This window comes from Astatotilapia calliptera, chromosome 23 (genome assembly GCF_964374335.1).
Source record: "Astatotilapia calliptera chromosome 23, fAstCal68.1, whole genome shotgun sequence".
Taxonomy (NCBI): Eukaryota; Metazoa; Chordata; class Actinopteri; order Cichliformes; family Cichlidae; genus Astatotilapia; species Astatotilapia calliptera.
The window spans coordinates 1,805,357-1,823,254 of NC_137443.1; the positions used below are offsets into that span (position 1 = coordinate 1,805,357).

The 17,898-nt window shown below is 41.0% G+C and overlaps 2 protein-coding genes and 1 long non-coding RNA gene across 4 annotated transcripts; 2 read left to right on the forward strand and 1 right to left on the reverse strand.

Annotated features, from left to right (window-relative positions):
* Nucleotides 1–764: 764 nt before the first annotated feature.
* LOC113016698 (fizzy-related protein homolog) lies at nt 765–8,844 on the forward strand. Of its 2 annotated transcripts, none has more exons than XM_026159733.2 (14): nt 765–904; nt 2,426–2,526; nt 2,833–2,952; nt 3,439–3,502; nt 3,598–3,728; nt 3,817–3,899; nt 3,981–4,164; nt 4,243–4,308; nt 4,392–4,494; nt 4,646–4,830; nt 4,930–5,163; nt 7,800–7,904; nt 8,024–8,116; nt 8,199–8,844. In XM_026159733.2, the coding sequence occupies exons 2-14, from the start codon at nt 2,467–2,469 to the stop codon at nt 8,238–8,240; spliced, it is 1,470 nt and encodes a 489-aa protein (XP_026015518.1). In that variant the 5' UTR covers nt 765–904; nt 2,426–2,466; the 3' UTR covers nt 8,241–8,844. The 2 variants fall into 2 exon arrangements, with proteins under 2 accessions (XP_026015518.1, XP_026015519.1); XM_026159734.2 differs by having other exon boundaries at nt 3,601–3,728.
* A 967-nt stretch (nt 8,845–9,811) lies between these two features.
* haus5 (HAUS augmin-like complex, subunit 5) lies at nt 9,812–17,578 on the forward strand. Its single transcript, XM_026158502.2, has 20 exons — nt 9,812–10,021; nt 10,110–10,239; nt 10,322–10,384; nt 10,582–10,614; nt 10,747–10,771; nt 10,888–11,020; nt 11,585–11,744; nt 11,836–11,917; nt 12,317–12,408; nt 12,492–12,546; nt 12,652–12,779; nt 12,877–12,958; nt 13,422–13,576; nt 13,866–14,028; nt 14,259–14,339; nt 14,477–14,622; nt 14,781–14,877; nt 16,080–16,218; nt 16,386–16,518; nt 17,314–17,578. Exons 2-20 carry the CDS (start codon nt 10,142–10,144, stop codon nt 17,414–17,416), a joined length of 1,968 nt encoding a protein of 655 aa, XP_026014287.1. The 5' UTR covers nt 9,812–10,021; nt 10,110–10,141; the 3' UTR covers nt 17,417–17,578.
* On the reverse strand, nt 15,189–17,886 carry LOC145424364 (uncharacterized). Its single transcript, XR_013905418.1, has 2 exons — nt 17,538–17,886; nt 15,189–16,166 (listed from the first exon to the last, which is right to left on the reverse strand). It is a non-coding gene; the product is annotated as an uncharacterized LOC145424364 (long non-coding RNA).
* Nucleotides 17,887–17,898: the final 12 nt, after the last annotated feature.

Here is a 17,898-nt window from a genome sequence, read left to right on the forward strand (position 1 = left end):
GGTCCATGCAGGAAGAGTGGTCAAACGTCCAGCCAGGATTATATCAGAAGTTATTAAGTTATTAAATACTGTTATTTTTGCTGTGCAACGTATGTTTTTTGTTTTATTTTCCCAGTATTCTGTGCAAGTTTTCCTCTTTTCTTTTTTAAATAATGTATATAAATTTCTCTTATATTCTTAAGTGTGCATAGATTCTTTTCATACCCTAGATTTAGATTTATTTGTTATTTATATTGTACAATCAATGGTGAATAAAAGCACCAAAATGATATTCTGATGTGCACTAACTGGTGTGTGTGCTGAATGACAATAAAGTGGCTATTTATTCTGTTCTGTTCTTCTAAAGATGTATGCCGTGAGCATCTATCCAGCTATGGGTCGAGTGCTCCCTCTATACTTGAAACGTGGGTATTACAGGTAACTGAAACACAATGGCAGGAGGTGTTCGCTTTTAATGGTTTTATTTAAGTTTGAGCTGCTGCATCAGAAGTTCCCAGCACGACTCATGTTGATGTTAAACTGCTTCCCCTTTAATATTTTGGACCATTTGGTGAGACTAATTTATGACATCACTTTAACTGTAGCACAGATATTGGGATAAATATAACATCCTAACCGTGTCAGTCTTTATCCACGATCACTACTTTTAAAACACTTCTTTTTCCCGGTAGTTGGCTCCAGTATCCCACCTTACAGCATCCTGCTTGCAGCAATAAATATGGACACTTCCGTGTTATGATGTACGTCACCGGAGTGACACAAAACTCCCACAATGCAATGTTACGTAGACCTCAGCTAAACAACAAGCCGCACCTGAGCCTGAATGGTTTTAAATAGCCGGTCCGGATCGTCTGCCCCCGCTGTTTCTGTCCGGAGGTGGTCTGCCGGAGCTGGCTCGTTTTAGGTATGCTGTCCCGACAAATATGAGCGGATAGCCCTTAGCTAAGTAAGCTAACGGTAGTTATCATTGGCTGCTTCTAATTTAGCACAAATAAGCGTCTTTGAAGACATTTAGCTACAAATGAATCTCGGAAGCATGTTAGATTCTCGTAACTGGTTAATAATGAGTTGTGCTGTTACTCTGAGGTAATTAGTGCTTTTGAAACTAGCACTGATTCGGTGTAGTTGGGGCTAAATGTTCTGCTTATTTAAAGTTGAGTAATCGATTTGTTTTGCAGTGCACAGTTAGCAGGTGAGCACTGAAACTGCTGCTTTTAGCCTGCTACAACTTCAAGATGGCGACTTAACAACATTTTTTTTAAAAAAACAACTTCTTGCTTTTATCATTTTAAAACTTAAATCAGAAAAACACCCCGTCTTTACTCTAATTTTCTGCGTCCACCTAAAATGTGACCACAAAAACGAAACAAAGCAACAAAAGGCCAAAGGAGCTTGGAAAGAAAAGCGTCTGGACTTCTTTAAGTTGCTTGAAGACGTCTCACCTCTCATCCGAGAAGCTTCTTCAGTTCTGAACTTCAAGCAACTTAAAGAAGTGCAGACGCTTTTCTTTCCAAGCTCCTTAGACTACGATGACTGAGAACCTTCACAGACATAAAGCAACAAAAGTGGGCACAATATAATTCTCATGGTCCTCCTGCTCGACCATCTCAGATGTACCTAAAAGTTTTATGCTCCAAATTGTATTAATATATACAGATTTCTGTGAAGTTTAAAGCTTTTATAAGATGCTTTTCTAGATAATTTTATTAGAAAAATGGGGTTTCCAGCAGGTTTGTTCACACTTTGAAATCTGAGGCAATGTTTGAACTTGGACAGCTCAAAAAGTATTAAAGATAAAAGTCTGATGTATCCTTTGGGCTTTCTTACCATAAAAATGAAGCACTAGTTAGGAACGGGTACTTTAAAAGTGTCAAAGCGGTCCTGTGAAGTCCCGTGTTTGAGCACAAACTAATACATTCATGTTGCAAAAGAGTGATCATTTCCAAACAGTATAAAGTCAAACTTACAGTAATGCAAAATAAAACATGTAAAACACTTTTAACTTTAAATTCTTCATCAAAATCTCCATATTTTTACTCAACTGTGATGCTGGTTGAGTAAATATGACAAAAACAAAAATGTCAGCACATAGTGTGATACAAATAAAACGCCATCCTAGAGTTTTCAGATGGTACTCTGTAGGACTGCCTGATTTTTGTTCAACTTTAGATTTTTTTGATGTGTTGGTTCCAAATTACATATCTTGATTTATTTTTTATGATGGGGGTGGACTATTGTAAAATCTAAATATCTTAAAACACAAAAATTTCACAGCGTTCATTTTATATATCCAAAACTTGGTCCATAAAAACTTTTAGGCAAAGATTGTGGTTGCAAAGAAAGTGTTATCACAATGGGATGACTTTTACATTGTCTCGATTAAACTGCTTGCTTATTTATTAACTCCCTTGTTTGTATTGCACAGCTGTGTCCTCCCACTCTGCGGTTGAGGGTTCAGGGTCCAGGATGGATCCCGACTATGAACATCGCCTCCTACGCCAAATTAACACCGAGAATGACATCTTTGTGAGTCGTTCGCTTAGTTTCTCCTCCTCTTCCTAGTTTTCATCATTAATAATATGATAAAGTGTCATTTTTTTCCATCCCTTCATCTGATTTGAAATTTGCTTTATTAATTTATTCCTTGTAGAGAATTATTCTTTTATCTACTCCGATATTGTAACCACATTGGCTGTAGTATGGGAACTTAATAAAGATGTGCATCAGTGCTGAATGTGTGACATTATTAAGTTAGATCTTAGATGACGTAATCACTAACAAACCTCTGTGTTCATAAACGTACATACTTAATGATAAATGTTTGTGTTGCAGAAACTGCAGAACAGTCGGACACCCGCCGGCTCACCACTGTCCTCGCCCACTAAGCTTGGAGACCGATTCATACCTACCAGAGCGGGGGCAAACTGGAATATCAACTTTCACAGGATCAACGTGAGGCTGTGTTTTAAGTTTTGGGTTTTTGTAAGAGAGCTGTGTGGACACACCCAGTGGTTCAAGTTCTAATTCTGATGTTGTGGAAATTTTTTTTGTTTTGTTTTGTCACTTTAAGTCTTTAAAATTCTTGAAAGAGCATCTCAGAGCACTTCTGTGTTTTATTTAAGCAGCGAAAATAGCCGACAGTAGGGAAACTGTCTCAGTGTCCACAGCTGGTGAGGTCGCTCCTCTCTGGGCTTTGACAGCAACTTCATGAATTAGTGGAAATTAAATAGTCGTGTAAGTCGGCTGGTTCGGGTTATGGAGGGAAGACTCAGATTTACTGTTTCATATTTTCTAAAGTTGTGATGTTTGTTTTCCAAATGTTTAAAATGGTAAAAATGAAGGCGAACCCTTGAATGATGATTGCTTGGTTTGTTGTGTGAAATAATTTACAGTGTAAATGTTATAAATTGATCAATAATCTTTATGATTTATGTGCAGGAAAATGAGAAGTCACCGACTGTGAACAAAAAAACAAAGGATGCCTCTTCTGACAATATCAAAGGTGAATATGTTTTGAAATTGTCTAAATTTTGCTGTTTCCTTGTTATTCTTTTATACCTGCACATGAATCAAATATCACTGCTGTCGTCGCTGTAGCAGACGGGCTGGCCTACTCTGCTTTGCTGAAGAATGAGCTGTTGGGAGCAGGAATAGAAAAGATCCAAGATCCCCAGACGGAGGACAGACGTCTGCAATCGTCCCCGCCCGAGAAGAGGAGTCTCTTCTCTGTATGGAAGTCTCAGATTCTCTCGGTCATCCATGTTTGTGCTCTGATCAGACCTCTGTTTGCTCTAATGATGCACCTTTACTTTTCAGTACTCGCTCAACACCAAAAGCTTGTCATCAGAAGACGGCGCCAACGTCTCTCCCTACTCGTTATCACCCGTCAGCAATAAAAGGTAAGAGCGCTGTTTGAGCTCTAAAGTTTGAGATCATCCCTGCACTTTGGAGTCACGTTATACCTGAACTTCCTGTTGCAGTCAGAAGTTGTTGCGTTCACCAAGGAAGCCAACTCGCAAGATCTCCAAGATTCCCTTTAAAGTCCTGGATGCTCCAGAGCTGCAGGATGACTTTTATCTTAACCTGGTGGACTGGTCGGCTCTCAATATGCTCAGTGTGGGGCTGGGCACGTGTGTTTACCTGTGGAGCGCATGCACCAGCCAGGTACCGATACTGGAGTGTAAATTTCTGTTTGTTGTTGCTGTGCTGTGCAACAGTGACTCACTAGCCAAGTGTCCTCAGGTGACCAGACTGTGCGATTTGTCAGTAGAGGGCGACTCTGTCACATCGGTCGGATGGTCTGAAAGGGTAAGTACACGTAGCAGACTACTGTCAAAGAAACCTGTTAGTTGTTTTTTGTTATTAAGAAGATGCTTTGCACTTTGTTTTAGGGTAACCTTGTAGCCGTGGGAACTCACAAAGGCTATGTTCAGATCTGGGATGCTGCTGCTGGCAAAAAGCTTTTTGCCTTGGAGGGCCACACAGCCAGAGTTGGTGAGTTAGTGTGATCGTGGCTTCAGAAATGATCCTAAAGGAATACTTGAAAAATCAGCCAGGATAAAGTTGAGACATCTTGGAGGTCATTCAAGCGGAGCAACTAAGACTGTCTAAGCTGAGGCTTAAGTTAAAGTTACTCTGATTACAGGAGCTCTGGCTTGGAACGCCGACCAGTTGTCTTCGGGAAGCCGAGATCGTATGATCCTCCAGCGAGACGCGCGGACGCCTCCGCTGCAGTCAGAGAGGCGCCTGCAGGGACACAGACAGGAAGTGTGCGGTTTGAAGTGGAGCACTGACCATCAGCTGCTCGCCTCTGGTGGAAATGACAACAAGGTAGTTTTGTTTTTTATGATGATATTGATATTTAATCAACCACAAAGACTGTACGGATTTGCTTTGCTCACTGATGATGTGTTCGATTTGTGGTCTTAGCTGTTGGTGTGGAACCACTCGTCGCTCAGTCCCATGCAGACGTACATCGATCACCTGGCTGCAGTTAAAGCCATCGCCTGGTCCCCCCATCAGCACGGCCTGCTGGCCTCGGGCGGCGGCACCGCCGACCGCTGCATTAGATTTTGGAATACCCTGACATCACAGCCGCTGCAGTGCATGGACACCGGCTCTCAGGTCTGCAACCTGGCCTGGTCCAAACATGCTAATGAGCTGGTAAGAGACCCCACATGCACAGTGGATGTGCTGTCCGCGGATTTATTACCATTTGTAATTGTGAAGACACTGATTAAAAATGTAGGTCAGCAGCGATGCGTTAAGAGTAGGGATGGGTATTGTTTAGGTTTTATCCAATACCGGTGCCAAACCGGTACTTTTGAAACGGTGCCGGTGCTTAAACGGTGCTTAAAGAACGGAAAACACAAACTTTGTCCAAAAACCTCTCATGTTTTTTTTCTGCAGTTTTGGGGCATATATGGCATCACTCTTGGCTGGAAGCAGTGCTTAAGCAATGGAAAAAAAACACAAACCTCTCATGTTCAGCTGTTTCCCACTTTTTCTTTGGTCATTTTAGCCTTTTTGGCCAGGGTGAAGGGAGTATCTGCCATCAAACAAGAAGACAGCCGCATGTACCTATGATGATGTTTGCTAGTTCACCTTACGTGTATTAATGTAATAACGTGGTTAGCCTACTCAACGTAAATTAGCTACTCACGCAGAGAAGAACGGCTGCTGCTGCCATCATCATCCTCATCATTTCTGCTACACTGGCAGGGCTAGGGGCCAGGACTCTCCTCTTTGTGTTTTTGGGGGATGTTGCTAACTCCGGGTCCGATAACAGGCACCACACCCGCAGTGGATGTGCTCGGTGTGAGGTCTCGCAGCAAGCTATCAAATACGGCGCATTTCTCGGCTTTTAACAAAATGCTATACGTCTCCAGGTGTTTCATCGGATTCGAGGTGCTACCTCCTTTGACAGTATCACAGTATCAGCTTAAAGCACTTGTTGCTGCTGAGTTTGCATCTTTTGCTGTGAAGTACAGCCAGACTTTTGACCGCTTCGCCTTGGGCATTTTTAATCTGTAGCTCTGCTCTAAAAGAACGTACGTACCTGGCCCCGCCTACTATCCTTGGAAAGGTAAAATGATTGGCTAGAATCCAAAGTGTGTGACATCTCAGGGGAAAAAAAGCACCGAAATGTGCGCTGCTTTTCGGTCTGGTTACTACCGTTTATGTCATTATGGCAACGGATACCGGTACTCATCCCTAGTTAAGAGCATTTTCTGAAGTCGATTGGATACATGTACAGAGCTGTTCTGATTGGCCAGCTCCAGGGGCTTCTGCATGAATCGACCTCAGCTCTATAATCATGAGTGAGGGAGATTAAAACTCAACTCTGTTTCGTTGCATGTAAAATTAGCGTAACCCTACGAGTGCAGAATGAATCCTGTTTTGTGTGTTTTATTGAAAATGACAAACTTCAGAATTAAGAATAGCTGCAAAATTACTGATTTGTCGTTGCTGGACCCAAAACTGGCAGGTAGGTGAGTCTTACTGTCACATAAGGTAACTGTCATGTTTGATTTAATGTGAACTTTAAATACACAGATAAAGAGATTAATCATTTTGTATTAGTGATGAGCAGGATGACAGATTCTGTCAGGCAGGAGTCTCGTACTTTATTCTTCATCAGTCATGCTCTTTATTATTAAGGACGTGATTTATATCTTTAGTGATCCTCCCCCAACCCACTCAATCACTGACTCTTCAGATATCTTCTGAGGGGAAGATGGATGGAGCATGCTAATCATCTTTCCAGCCCTTTTAATGACATTTTGAATTTGTGATCCGAGCTTGACACAAAGGTTATCCGTTATGGAGAATGGGTTCAACAGTTACCCCATAAAACGGTAACATAATGGTTTGGACCTGTGCAGAGGGAAGGATAGTGGAAGACTACAGAGAAGGTTCGTGGATGCAGTGAAGGAGGAAATGCAGAGGGTTGGTGCGACAGAGGATGCTGGGGATAGGCTGAGATGAGGCAGATGATCTGCTGTGGCGACCCCGAAAGAAAGAAGAGGTTTTCAGAGATTAAGCTCGCTGTTAATTCAGCTATATCGCCTTTACATACTGTGATGGCCACACCCATGACTGCACTCTAAAAGTCGGTAACTCTGATGTATTCTTTATTTCTTCATTAATAATAATAACACACTTCAGTTTGCAGTAAGTTTATTGTTTGGTTTGGATACATTTGTTTGTAAGCGCGCACATTTAGTTTGCTTATGTATTTATACCAATTTATTTCTGATTCTTGGTTTGATTTTTGTATAGTCTTTGTCTGGCCTCCCTCACCGATCGTGGCAGGTAAGAAACAGGTAAAGGAAACAAAAGGTGGCGTTTAAAGCAGTGAAATGCATAGAGGGGATGATTGGACCGCACCACCACCTCCTGCTGAAGGGGGAGAAAGTGTGTTTTCTTTAGTTAAATGTTTGAGTTTAGGGTTTAGTTTTGATTTTCTTCTTTGGTGTTTAGTTTATTAACAAACTGGACTGTGCTGCATCGTTTTGTGGTTTGTTTACTTCTGTTGTGTCATAGTGGTCTGATCAGCCATTATATGTGTGTCATTTCCTGTTTAGGTCACTCATGTTTGTTTGGTTTGTTGAGGTCACAGTTCACTGTTTCTTTGACTTCTTTCATGAGCTCAACATTTACTGTTTGTAAATAAATGAAAACCCATTTTCGGATCATTCCTGCGACTCCTGCTTTTTCAGCTCGGTCCATCACACATACATGAACTGGAGTTCGCTGTTAAAAACAACAAAAAGCAAACAAATGCTTTTCTTTTTCAGGTAAGCACCCACGGATACTCTCAGAATCAAATCTTGGTGTGGAAATATCCAGCTCTCACTCAGGTGGCCAAGCTTACAGGACACTCCTACCGAGTGCTCTACCTGGTCAGTCTGGGTTTTTTTTCTCTCCACTGATAATATAAATGGCCTGTATTTATATAGCGCTTTACTTTAAATAAGAACATTATTGAGATAAAATTCGAATGACTTGTTGTACTCTCTAGGCCATGTCTCCAGACGGTGAGGCGATCGTGACGGGAGCTGGAGACGAGACTTTACGCTTCTGGAACGTTTTCAATAAAACGCGCTCGACAAAGGTGAGAAAGCATCGACAACAAACCCCGCCCATTTTAATACCTGCTGAAAACATTAACCAAGTTTCTTCATTTTTTGTTTCAGGAATCTGTATCAGTTTTAAATCTCTTCAAGAGGATACGGTGACTTTAAGCACCTTTTTTTTTTTTTTTAAAGAAATAAAATCCTGCCATCATCGGCGGATAGCTCAGCCGCCCGGTGCTAAAGACATAAAGTACAATCAGAGGCTTATTGTGAGTTTTCTTTTCACAAAGGGAATGACAGCAACACCTAGTTTTATTTTTATTTTTTAAAATTGTGTGAAAAATTCTTTTGCACCTGCTGTGAGTGTATTATTTGTATTGTATGCTTAAAAAAATGTAAAAGTGGGTGGTTTTTTTTCTTTCTTTTTTGTCAGTATACAAAAGTAGAAATCACAAGCCTTAAGAATATTGGTATCATCTGAAATGTGTTTTGTTTACCTCAGATTTAATTTATTTAACACACTTATTATACAAAAGACATTCAGAGACTTATTTTTACACCATTGTTCATAGGATGGAGGTTTGGAGTGATTTAATGACATATTATACTATGAATAAATAAAAAACAAGCACCATGGTTATTGTGACCTTTGGACTGTGGTTGAGAGGAGGTGACTGAGTACACAAAGTCTAATGCTGTGCATTTAGACGTCTACTGAATTGCTGATTATTTGCAGTAAAACAAATAAAAGATACTCAGGAGCCACTTTCTGACTTTGTGTTTATTTATTTATTTTTCACAACTTGTACAGCGTGGATGGAAAACCCGCCAGTGCATTCAGAATTGTTATAATTTCTTCGCGGCATAAATTGAACAAGCTGCTGGAAACATTCCTCAGAGATTCTGGTAAACTTGTTGCAGTGTTTAAGAAAAAACAACCAAACAGTTTTAGATCATTCGAGTTATGTGATGTGGCGCGTTATCCTCCCCAGACGCAACCATCAGAAGATGAGTACACTGTGGTCATAAGGGAATATGGTCAGCAGCAGAACTCGGGTAGGCTGTCGCATTTAAGTGATGCACAACTGATACTTCTGGACCCGGTGTGCCGAGATGATATTCCTCACACCACCACACCACCATCAACCAGCCTGAACCACTTGCACGGGGCAGGGCGATGCCATGCTTTCATGTTGTTTGCACCAAACTCTTTACCGTGTGAATGTGAAAGCAAAAATTGAGCCTGATCAGACCGGACAAAGTTTTACCGAGCTTTTGTTGTTCACGTTTGATGAGCCAGTATGAATTAAAGCCTCAATTTCCTGTTCCTGGCTGATAGGCACAAAGTATGGTCTTCTGCTGCTCTAACTCATCTGCATTCAAAGGTGCTCTTCTGCATCCCTTGAGTGAAACGAGTTGTATTCCCTTGACCTCTGACATCAACACGGCAAATTCAAAGTCACTTAAATCACCTTTCGTCTCCATTCTGATGCTTGGGTTGAACTTCAGCAGGTTGTCATGAGCATGTGTATATATACCAAATGTCCCTGATTAGAAGTCATGTGAGTAGCAGATCAGATTTTGGGGTTGAACAGTGCAATAAATAACATGACAAACAACATCTTTTAAATTATCTCCACGTTTAAAAAAAAAAGAATATTGGCTTCTGGATCATTACATGATTTTCATTATGTGAGATGTTTGTGTAAAATCAAAGCTAAGGCACAGTCTGTGCTGATGACAGCAAATGGCTGTAGTTGTAATTGCTCTCCAATCCAGCAGGTGGCGGTACTTTTTTCCTCTTCCTCTGTGGTCGTTGATCGGAAATGCTGTCGACAGGCGGGAACTTGAAAGTTTGAGTAGGTTTAGGTTAAACAATATTCCCGTTTTAGCGCCGTAAACTGTTTTTATTGAATTAAAGAGGCATCTTTCGTGGGAGCACGGTAAGTTGGAGGGACATCTGTGAATTACGTGCACTCATTAAGCTAACTACGCTGGCTGATGATAATAGTCTCCTGTTGTTGTTTCTAGCTTTAGCTCGTTACCCGCTGTTATTTGTCAGGATGGGAGACAGAAATCTTGTTCAGGACTTGAAACGCTGGGCGACAGAGGAGTTTGGGCTGCCCCCGGACAGGCTGCCTAATGACAGCTATTTTAAAACGTAGGTATCTACACTTATATGACCTGTCATCAATGTTATTACCTAACTTTTTAGCCTTGAACTAATGTTGATTGTTTTCCAGACTCTGTGTTGGGACGGGGAAGTCGATATGGAAATATGTCACCCAGCATGTTTTCCAGCAAAGGTGAGACTTTGCTCCCGCTTGCTTTTTGTTTTGTTTTATAAACCTTTTGATCACTAAATTATAACGAGAGCACGGCTCATTTCCTGTCCTCAAACATTTACTCAGGACTCTGGTTCATTACAAAAGAAAAAACATTTGTATGAATGGCCTGTTTTCTAAAATAAACTGCAACCTCTGACTGATTTCTGTCTTTTTAGGAATGTGAGGATCATGCGTGGCAATCTTCAGTGGTATCCTTTTTGGTCTTGACTTGATTTGCAAAGCTTCCAGCTTCTTTCCAACAGACTTTAAATTTCTCCCGGACCTGAATGTTACCTTTCTTTGTTATTTATTTGCGCTGTTATCCTTGACATTGTTATTAGGTATAAATCGCTTCAAGACAAAGAGGTAGGCTGCAACTTATTTCTTTTCCCCAGCAGTTATAATTTAGTTTAATTGTTAGTGATTGCGCTTCACAAAGTGGAGTGTCTGTAAAAGCTATGTTTGTGTTTACTGGTGTGCAGTCTTGTCAGGCTGAGGGCCAGAGTGAGGCTGCAAGGCGTAAAGATCTCCAGAAGAAGATAGAGCAGCTGAAAGAAGAGATTAGTCACCTGGACTCTCAGATGAGTGTTACAGAGGAGCAGATGGCCACACAAGGTTAGTCCATCATATACACTGTGGGCAGGACTTCCAGCCATTCCGCCATAATTTTCCTCCAGTCAGGGTTGTGAGGGGACTGGAGCCTGTCCTGCTGAGTGAGACGCAGTGCACATTGGACACTAACGCAGAGACAGCAACCGATCATTCTCACATTCACACCTATGCTCAATTCAAAATCATCAGTTGATGTGTTGTCACTACTTTGATTAGATGCAAACATGTCTGATGTTGTGTATGTTTGTTTCAAAAGGTACTGAGTTACACTTTGTGATTGTTTTCTTATATAAAGATAAAATCATTAAAGTTAAAATGAGAGAAGTTCTGAAAAAATATCTTTTTCACACATTTCACATGGTGACAGGTTCAGCTCAAATATATTAGTTATACCACAAAGTGCTGAAAAGGTTGAATCGGTGATATCAGTTTTCTCAACTTAATTTACATGGCTGTGAAAAGATCTTTCTTCTTTAACTTTTGTTGAGGGTGAACGGCAGAAATGGTTTTTCTCTACTATTTTGCCGTTTGCGTTTAATAGCTGCATTTTCTGCTGTGATTACACAGAGAGCTCTATCAGTCGAACCTGGGCCCAGGTGGAAGACGGCCAACGCAGAGAGCTGCTGCTTCAGGCTTTCAGGCAGCGCTGCATCTCGAGCTGCAAGGATCTTTCTGATGATGTCCAACAGATCAGTGTGCACTGCCAGGCTCTGGAACAGATGGCCAGGTAAGACAAAACATTTACTAATACATTTTAAGTGAAAATGAGCCGCGATGCCTTTTACATGTTTTTCTTTTTGTGTGTGTGTTTATTGCAGAAAAGCAGAAATTGAAGTGCTGTTTGATAAATCTTCTTGCAACAGCCTCAATGTCAAAGTGGCAACAGAGGCACAAGTTCTGGTAAAACATGCCCGAATCTGTATTTTACTTAAGTTTAAAATTTAGAATGTTTATCAGACAGATATAGCTGCTTTGGAGGGACTCTGTGTGTTTTCTATCCATCAGACAGACATTCAGACTTGGGGCCAATTTATAGTTACCAGTTAAATGGTAAATGGCCTGTATTTGTATAGCGCTTTACTAGTCCCTAAGGACCCCAAAGTGCTTTAACCAACCAGTCATCCACCCATTCACACACTGGTGTTAACCCAACATTACTTCACCTAACCTTACCTAATGTATGCTGGGAGAAATGTTAACATTCGCACAAATCTGGAATCAGTTGCTTACCGAGGCAACTGTAGCATATCAGCTGCTGACTTCATGAAATCATCCATTACTTTTGTTTTCTTTCTTTAGCGTGATGTGAGAGAGCTGTGTGACGACAGGGTCCACTTCTATCAGTCTTTACAAGAGTGCGAATCGAAAACACAGCACTCTGCAGCCACACAGTAAGGACCGCAGACTGTACTTGATTTAAGTTATTCAGCTTTTAAAATGTATTTAGTTTCTTGTTTGTTTGTTTTCCCTGTAGTATGACCCGTGAGCAGCGGACTGCTGTATTCCAGTACTGGCTGAGTGCTGTTGAGGTTGGTGTGTTTGTGTCTGATTTTACAAAATATTTTTGTATTTGTGTTAACACTGTCTTTAATTTTGACTTTGCATTAACACGCTGTTGCTTGTTGTGTCACCAGAACGTGTTGGGTACTTACCCTCCAAACCATGTTCTATCAGCGCTGCAGTATTTGGCTTCAAGAGAGCAGAAGGTATTGGAGGAGAAACTGTCGTCTCTGGACGTGACACGGGATGTAACAGCTCTGCAGTAAGGCAGTGACTGGGATCTTTCATTTCATGTTATGCTTCCAGATTTCCAGTGTAATGCATTTTAAAAATGTATTTATTTATTTTTTGACATGCAGGTTCCGCTATGAAAGCGATCACCTTCTGGATATGTCAGCAGAAGAGGAAAATGAGTTGCCACCAGTTAAAACCCTCTTAGAGGTGCGGTCACATTGCAGTATACCAATAGTAACGCAGACAAAACCATGTTCATACCATCATGATGAAAAATAGCACACCCCCTGTTAATTCTAACAGTTTACATATCAGGACATAATAAAGATAATCTGGTCTTAAAATGAGGTAAATACAAACAATAGCACATGTCATATTAAACCATATCATTGTTGATTTAACAAAAACTAATCCAAAATGCAGAAACAGTGTCAAAGGTTAAACACACCATATGATTCAGTAGCTTGTAGAACCAGCTTTAACAACAATGTCACATTTGCTGATGATCAGTGAATGAAATAAACAGAAGCAGTAAGAGTGGACTTATTTTTTCACACATTATGTCCTGATACATAAAATCTTGATCGAACCATGATCATCTCTTTCTTTTTCCTGGAATCTGCGATTGGTAACTTTTCATGCATAGACCCGCATGTGATTGTTGCTGCAGGCTGCTTGGGAAGAAGTGGAGCAGAACTTGGTGGAACTGGCCCAGACTCGCTCCAGAGTCCAGCAGCTCAAAAACCAGCTGCAAACCCGTAAGAAGGACGCTGAGCTCGAGGTGTCCAGTATTAGAGATGAGCTCCAGGATGATTCCTTGGCACTGTAAGTTCATTCCAATTCACTCTCTGCCTTTGCCATACATTTCATGTTTTTTTTGCAGTACTTCACCTTGGGAGTTGGGTTTCTGTGTGTGTGTGGGGGGGACAACAAACAGCCACTGTTATTGTTGTTGTTTTTATCTGAATGTTACAATGTTTTTAAACTTTGTATTTACATCCTGTTTGAAAACAGCTATGTGAGCTCATTTTAATTAGTGGTAATATCTTTAGAGGCAATAATTTTGTCTCGTCTTCTACATGCTTTTTATTTTCCTTGCGCTCTGAACTGTTAGATCAGCTCTCGAGGTGGAACTGCAGTGTGTGATGCAGGCAGCCGCCAGGGATTATGTCAGAGACCGCTGCATCCAACTTGACCAACATGCCCAAAGTCGACAGGAGGCGCTAAGAAGCCTTCGCAGGCAGTGGCAGAGCATACTGGACTTCAGACAACTAGTGGTGAGAGTTGACAGACAATATTTTGGGATGAAATATTTTCTACATGCATTATATATTGTAGATCTGTGGTCTAGATGGTTGCTAGGTGTGAGGAGACTGACTTTTTGTCAGCATTTGTCACATCATCGCAGCAATTTCCTAATGTTGTAAACCTGCTCAACATTTGGCAATAAAACCCTTTCTGATTCTGATCATAAAAATAATCATGTTCTGCTTTCTTGTTTTTATAGCTTCTCAGACAAGAGCAGATCAGAGGTCTGATTAAGGGGAACTCGACAGCCAAGACGCAGCTGATTCATCTTCACAGAGAGGTCAGGATCAATGACAGTTAAATATGTTTGATGAGAGGCTTCAGTCTGGGGTGAAAAACGAGAGTGACTAAAATTTAATTCTTATGGGGTTTTTTTTGTAGCACTCTGAGGATTTTAATCTTTGTGTTTTGTCTCAGTTAGAGGAATTCATCCAGGCAAAACTAGTGGCACAGTTTGAAGATGTGACCACTGCAGCCAACAGTCTAAGGAACGCTGTGTCTAAGGAGGCCAGACAGATGGGAACAGTTTCACTTCTTTCACTGGACCGCAGAACTATCGAAGGGTATGAGCATGTTGCTTGGTATCCCTCTATTTGCCTTGTTGGTGGTACATCTGTGGGCCCAGCTGCAGTGAATCAAAACAAAAACATATTTAATTGTTGTCCTTGTCCAGCGGTGACATTCGCTGACCAGAAATATAATTCCATTTTGTTTTGTTTAGTATGCAACGAATTCCTGCATCGTGGTTGTCCATCCATCGCTTGCGGTCCCCGACCTTCAGCAGCGTGTGTCAGAGTCTGGCATTCCCTCTGTACAAGGTGAGTTCTGGCATATAATATGTAAAGTATTGCAGTTTTACTGTTTTCTCTTTGATTCGGCTCGCTCTCACGCTCATGTTTTGCTACAGTTGCAATCTGTTTGTGATGATATGGTGATTAATTAGTGAAAATTGCAAATCTGTGTCCCTCCCTTACCATCTAAATACCACAGAAATTCATTTAATTACTTGCATTGAGAGCCCAGCCAGAAACTCATAGGTTTAAAACATTCTTTCACAAATTGCGACGTAGTTACTGCAGGTCAGTTGTTTATTGCAAATCGACAGGCAGTTGGAGTCGTCTCTTACAAATGAAGATTCAAGATTCTTTATTTGTCACGTGCATGGTTATACAGGTATAACACGCAGTGAAACTGGACCTGATAGGCTCCTCTGAACGCTCTGCAGACGAGCTCTTCTGTTCAGCTGACTCCGAATGATTGCATCGTTCAGGCAGACTGTCCGTGTTCGTAAATTAGACACCGATTATTTGCAGACAACCTTTGCAGTCGCCTTGTGATTGAAGGTGGTTGCCAGAGTTTGGAAGTCTTGCACACTCAAACTCAGGGCGTCCAGTTGGAGTTGGTTGCTGAACGCTAAAAACATTCAATGCAGTCACTGGGCAACCACTTCATTCTTCCTTCCTTCCTTCCTTCCTTCCTTTGCTGAAAGGAGGTTGCTATGATGATCTTGCTTTAGTGTGACTGAGTCATTTGCTTCAGTAAAAGTAGATGTTAGTCAGTGGAGCATTGTTCTGAACTGGTGACATCATGATTTTGTGTTGTATTATTTTAAAATATTCAAATTGTAATTTCAGTCACTAAAACAAACAGTTTATTCAGTCATGCTGCCTGGGTAATGGCCTCCAAAGAAATCTTCTAAAGGGACTTAGTGACCGTCTCACTATCCTAACATCACTTATGTTTCCTGTGGATCTTTCTCAAATCATTTTCTACAAAATCAGTGTTTGCAGCCAATTCTTAAATGTGGCCTAAGTGATTGTAATGGACGGTCATTGATCGATGCTGAACCCCTCACAACCAGGGATGATAAAAATTGCATCTTTGAAAGTCAGTTTCACTGAGCAGAAGGAAAATAGAGTTCCATGTACCAAAGCTGCTGGGAGGTGTCCTTTTTCACTGTTTTATTTTTCCTCATATATTGCATACTAGTAACTTTTTTGACTTTCACACCCGACTTCAGGCTCCGGAGGAGTTGTGTTCCCGATCTCGCTCACAACAGCTTGAGCTGCGTTTTCTTCGTCAGTTACTTCAGCTTCACTCTGCCACTCTGCAGAAGATAAAGAAGGAAGCGGATCAGCTGGAGGCATCTGATCAAAAGGGTAACCAGGAGAACTTATCGGGAGATAAGAGATTTAAAGCATTTGGTTTAAACACAAATGAGGGCAGTGTTTGGTGTACACGTACTTAATATGTTGAGAAATTTCCTCAAAAAATAAAATGCTCAGTGGATTTTTAGTAACATACTGCTGTCTGTCTGCACTCTTAGCTCTCCTGTCCAGAGTCATGGAGGAGGACCAAAAGCTTCTTAAGTCTTTGGTACCAAGAGTCCGAGGGCTCACTCACCGCTGTGCACAGGGCCTTTCTTATGGGGACCAAGTCAAAACCGCCATCTCTTATTGGTGAGACGCATCTTTTAAACCGATAACCTGTTATCATTTTAATTGCTGCTTAATCGAGATTTCTCCTTTCTAATCTGGGTGTATTTTTACAAATTGAGATCTGGGAATTACCTAGAGTGATACGGTTACCTGAACAACATCTGCAAGTGAATGGACGAGTTATCACTAAAAGAGCATGTTTTAAACACTCATTAGAACTACTTCCTGGTTTAACCTTTAGACAATACTAAGATTATTCGTGCACACTTTTGTAAGTGTTTTTTCTTTCCAAATGTAAGTGATTTAGGCAGTTTTAATGATCTTTCATTGATTGTCTGACTAGGCTTTTGTTGCTGGAGTCCATTATGGAGAGATAAATGTACTTGCCATTTTTAACTGGTCTCCGTAATGCAATGGATAAATTACACCTGGTCAGTGATTCTGATTATTATTGACTTTTTTCTTTTTTTAAATGTAGAAGCTTAATCCAGGTACGGAAACTGACTGATAGTGGTTTAAGTCATCTAATTATAGTTTTGCAGCTCAAACTATTTCAAAAAAGACCAGCTTTCTTAATTCTTTGGTAGTAAATGAAGTCTTAAACCTTACTGTCAACTTGCCTATCTACAGACAAGTGATTACACCATTTCTAAATGACTTCATGGCTTGAATTAAAAAAAAAATAAAATTCATGCTAGTACATCTGAGGCCAATATCTAACTGAATTTATTGGCTCTAATTATTTTCCATTCATGCCCTTGCTCAGTAGTCCAGCGTCTCATTCTCTAGTTAACGTCCCTGTTTTGTGTGTTGTAGGTGGGAAAGGCCAGCCCAGCATGTCCTTCCCGAGGTCAGTAAAGGAGGACTGACTTTTCAGCAGTGGTTACAAAGGTGGAAACTAGCAGCAAAGTCCCCATAGTTTAATACTGTGATGGATTCCTTTCAGTGGTAGAATGAACACTGTGTTGTAGATATTTAATGCACAAATTGTGTTTGTTTGTTTTTTCTCTCATTTGTCATCATTACTCCTAATGTCTTACCATGTGTAAATCAGTCACTAATAAACCCTTTCGAAGCAAAATACTTGTTCCTTTCTTCTTTGCTTCCTCATATCCATTAAAGTTGTTTAAAACTGCCTCTGGCTCCTGCATTGGAAAACCAAGCTGAATCCATTGTGAATGCCCTCTGAATGAGCCGTAGGTGTCTATCAATAGCCATGTATCGATCTTTCTCACAGTCGGCATTCGGTCCACCGTCGAGCTCCGTGGGCACCGTTGTGGAGTGTGCAGCCATCCTTTGCATGGAGTAGCGCTGCTCCTTTGTAGCAGTGAAGGGGGAGTGGAGCAATCTGATTCTTGTGAACTCAGCTCCTCCCATCGCTGCGACTGCGCAGTTCAATTT

Bases quoted from the DNA above. Each gene is read 5' to 3' on its own strand.
- LOC113016698 (XM_026159733.2), top strand. From the start codon at position 2,467: ATGGATCCCGACTATGAACATCGCCTCCTACGCCAAATTAACACCGAG. The intron at 5,164-7,799 runs GTAAGAGACCCC...TTTCTTTTTCAG, and splicing joins CCAAACATGCTAATGAGCTG to GTAAGCACCCACGGATACTC. The intron at 7,905-8,023 runs GTCAGTCTGGGT...TGTACTCTCTAG, and splicing joins CCTACCGAGTGCTCTACCTG to GCCATGTCTCCAGACGGTGA.
- haus5 (XM_026158502.2), top strand. From the start codon at position 10,142: ATGGGAGACAGAAATCTTGTTCAGGACTTGAAACGCTGGGCGACAGAG. The intron at 12,959-13,421 runs GTGCGGTCACAT...TTGTTGCTGCAG, and splicing joins CAGTTAAAACCCTCTTAGAG to GCTGCTTGGGAAGAAGTGGA. The intron at 14,029-14,258 runs GTGAGAGTTGAC...TTGTTTTTATAG, and splicing joins TGGACTTCAGACAACTAGTG to CTTCTCAGACAAGAGCAGAT.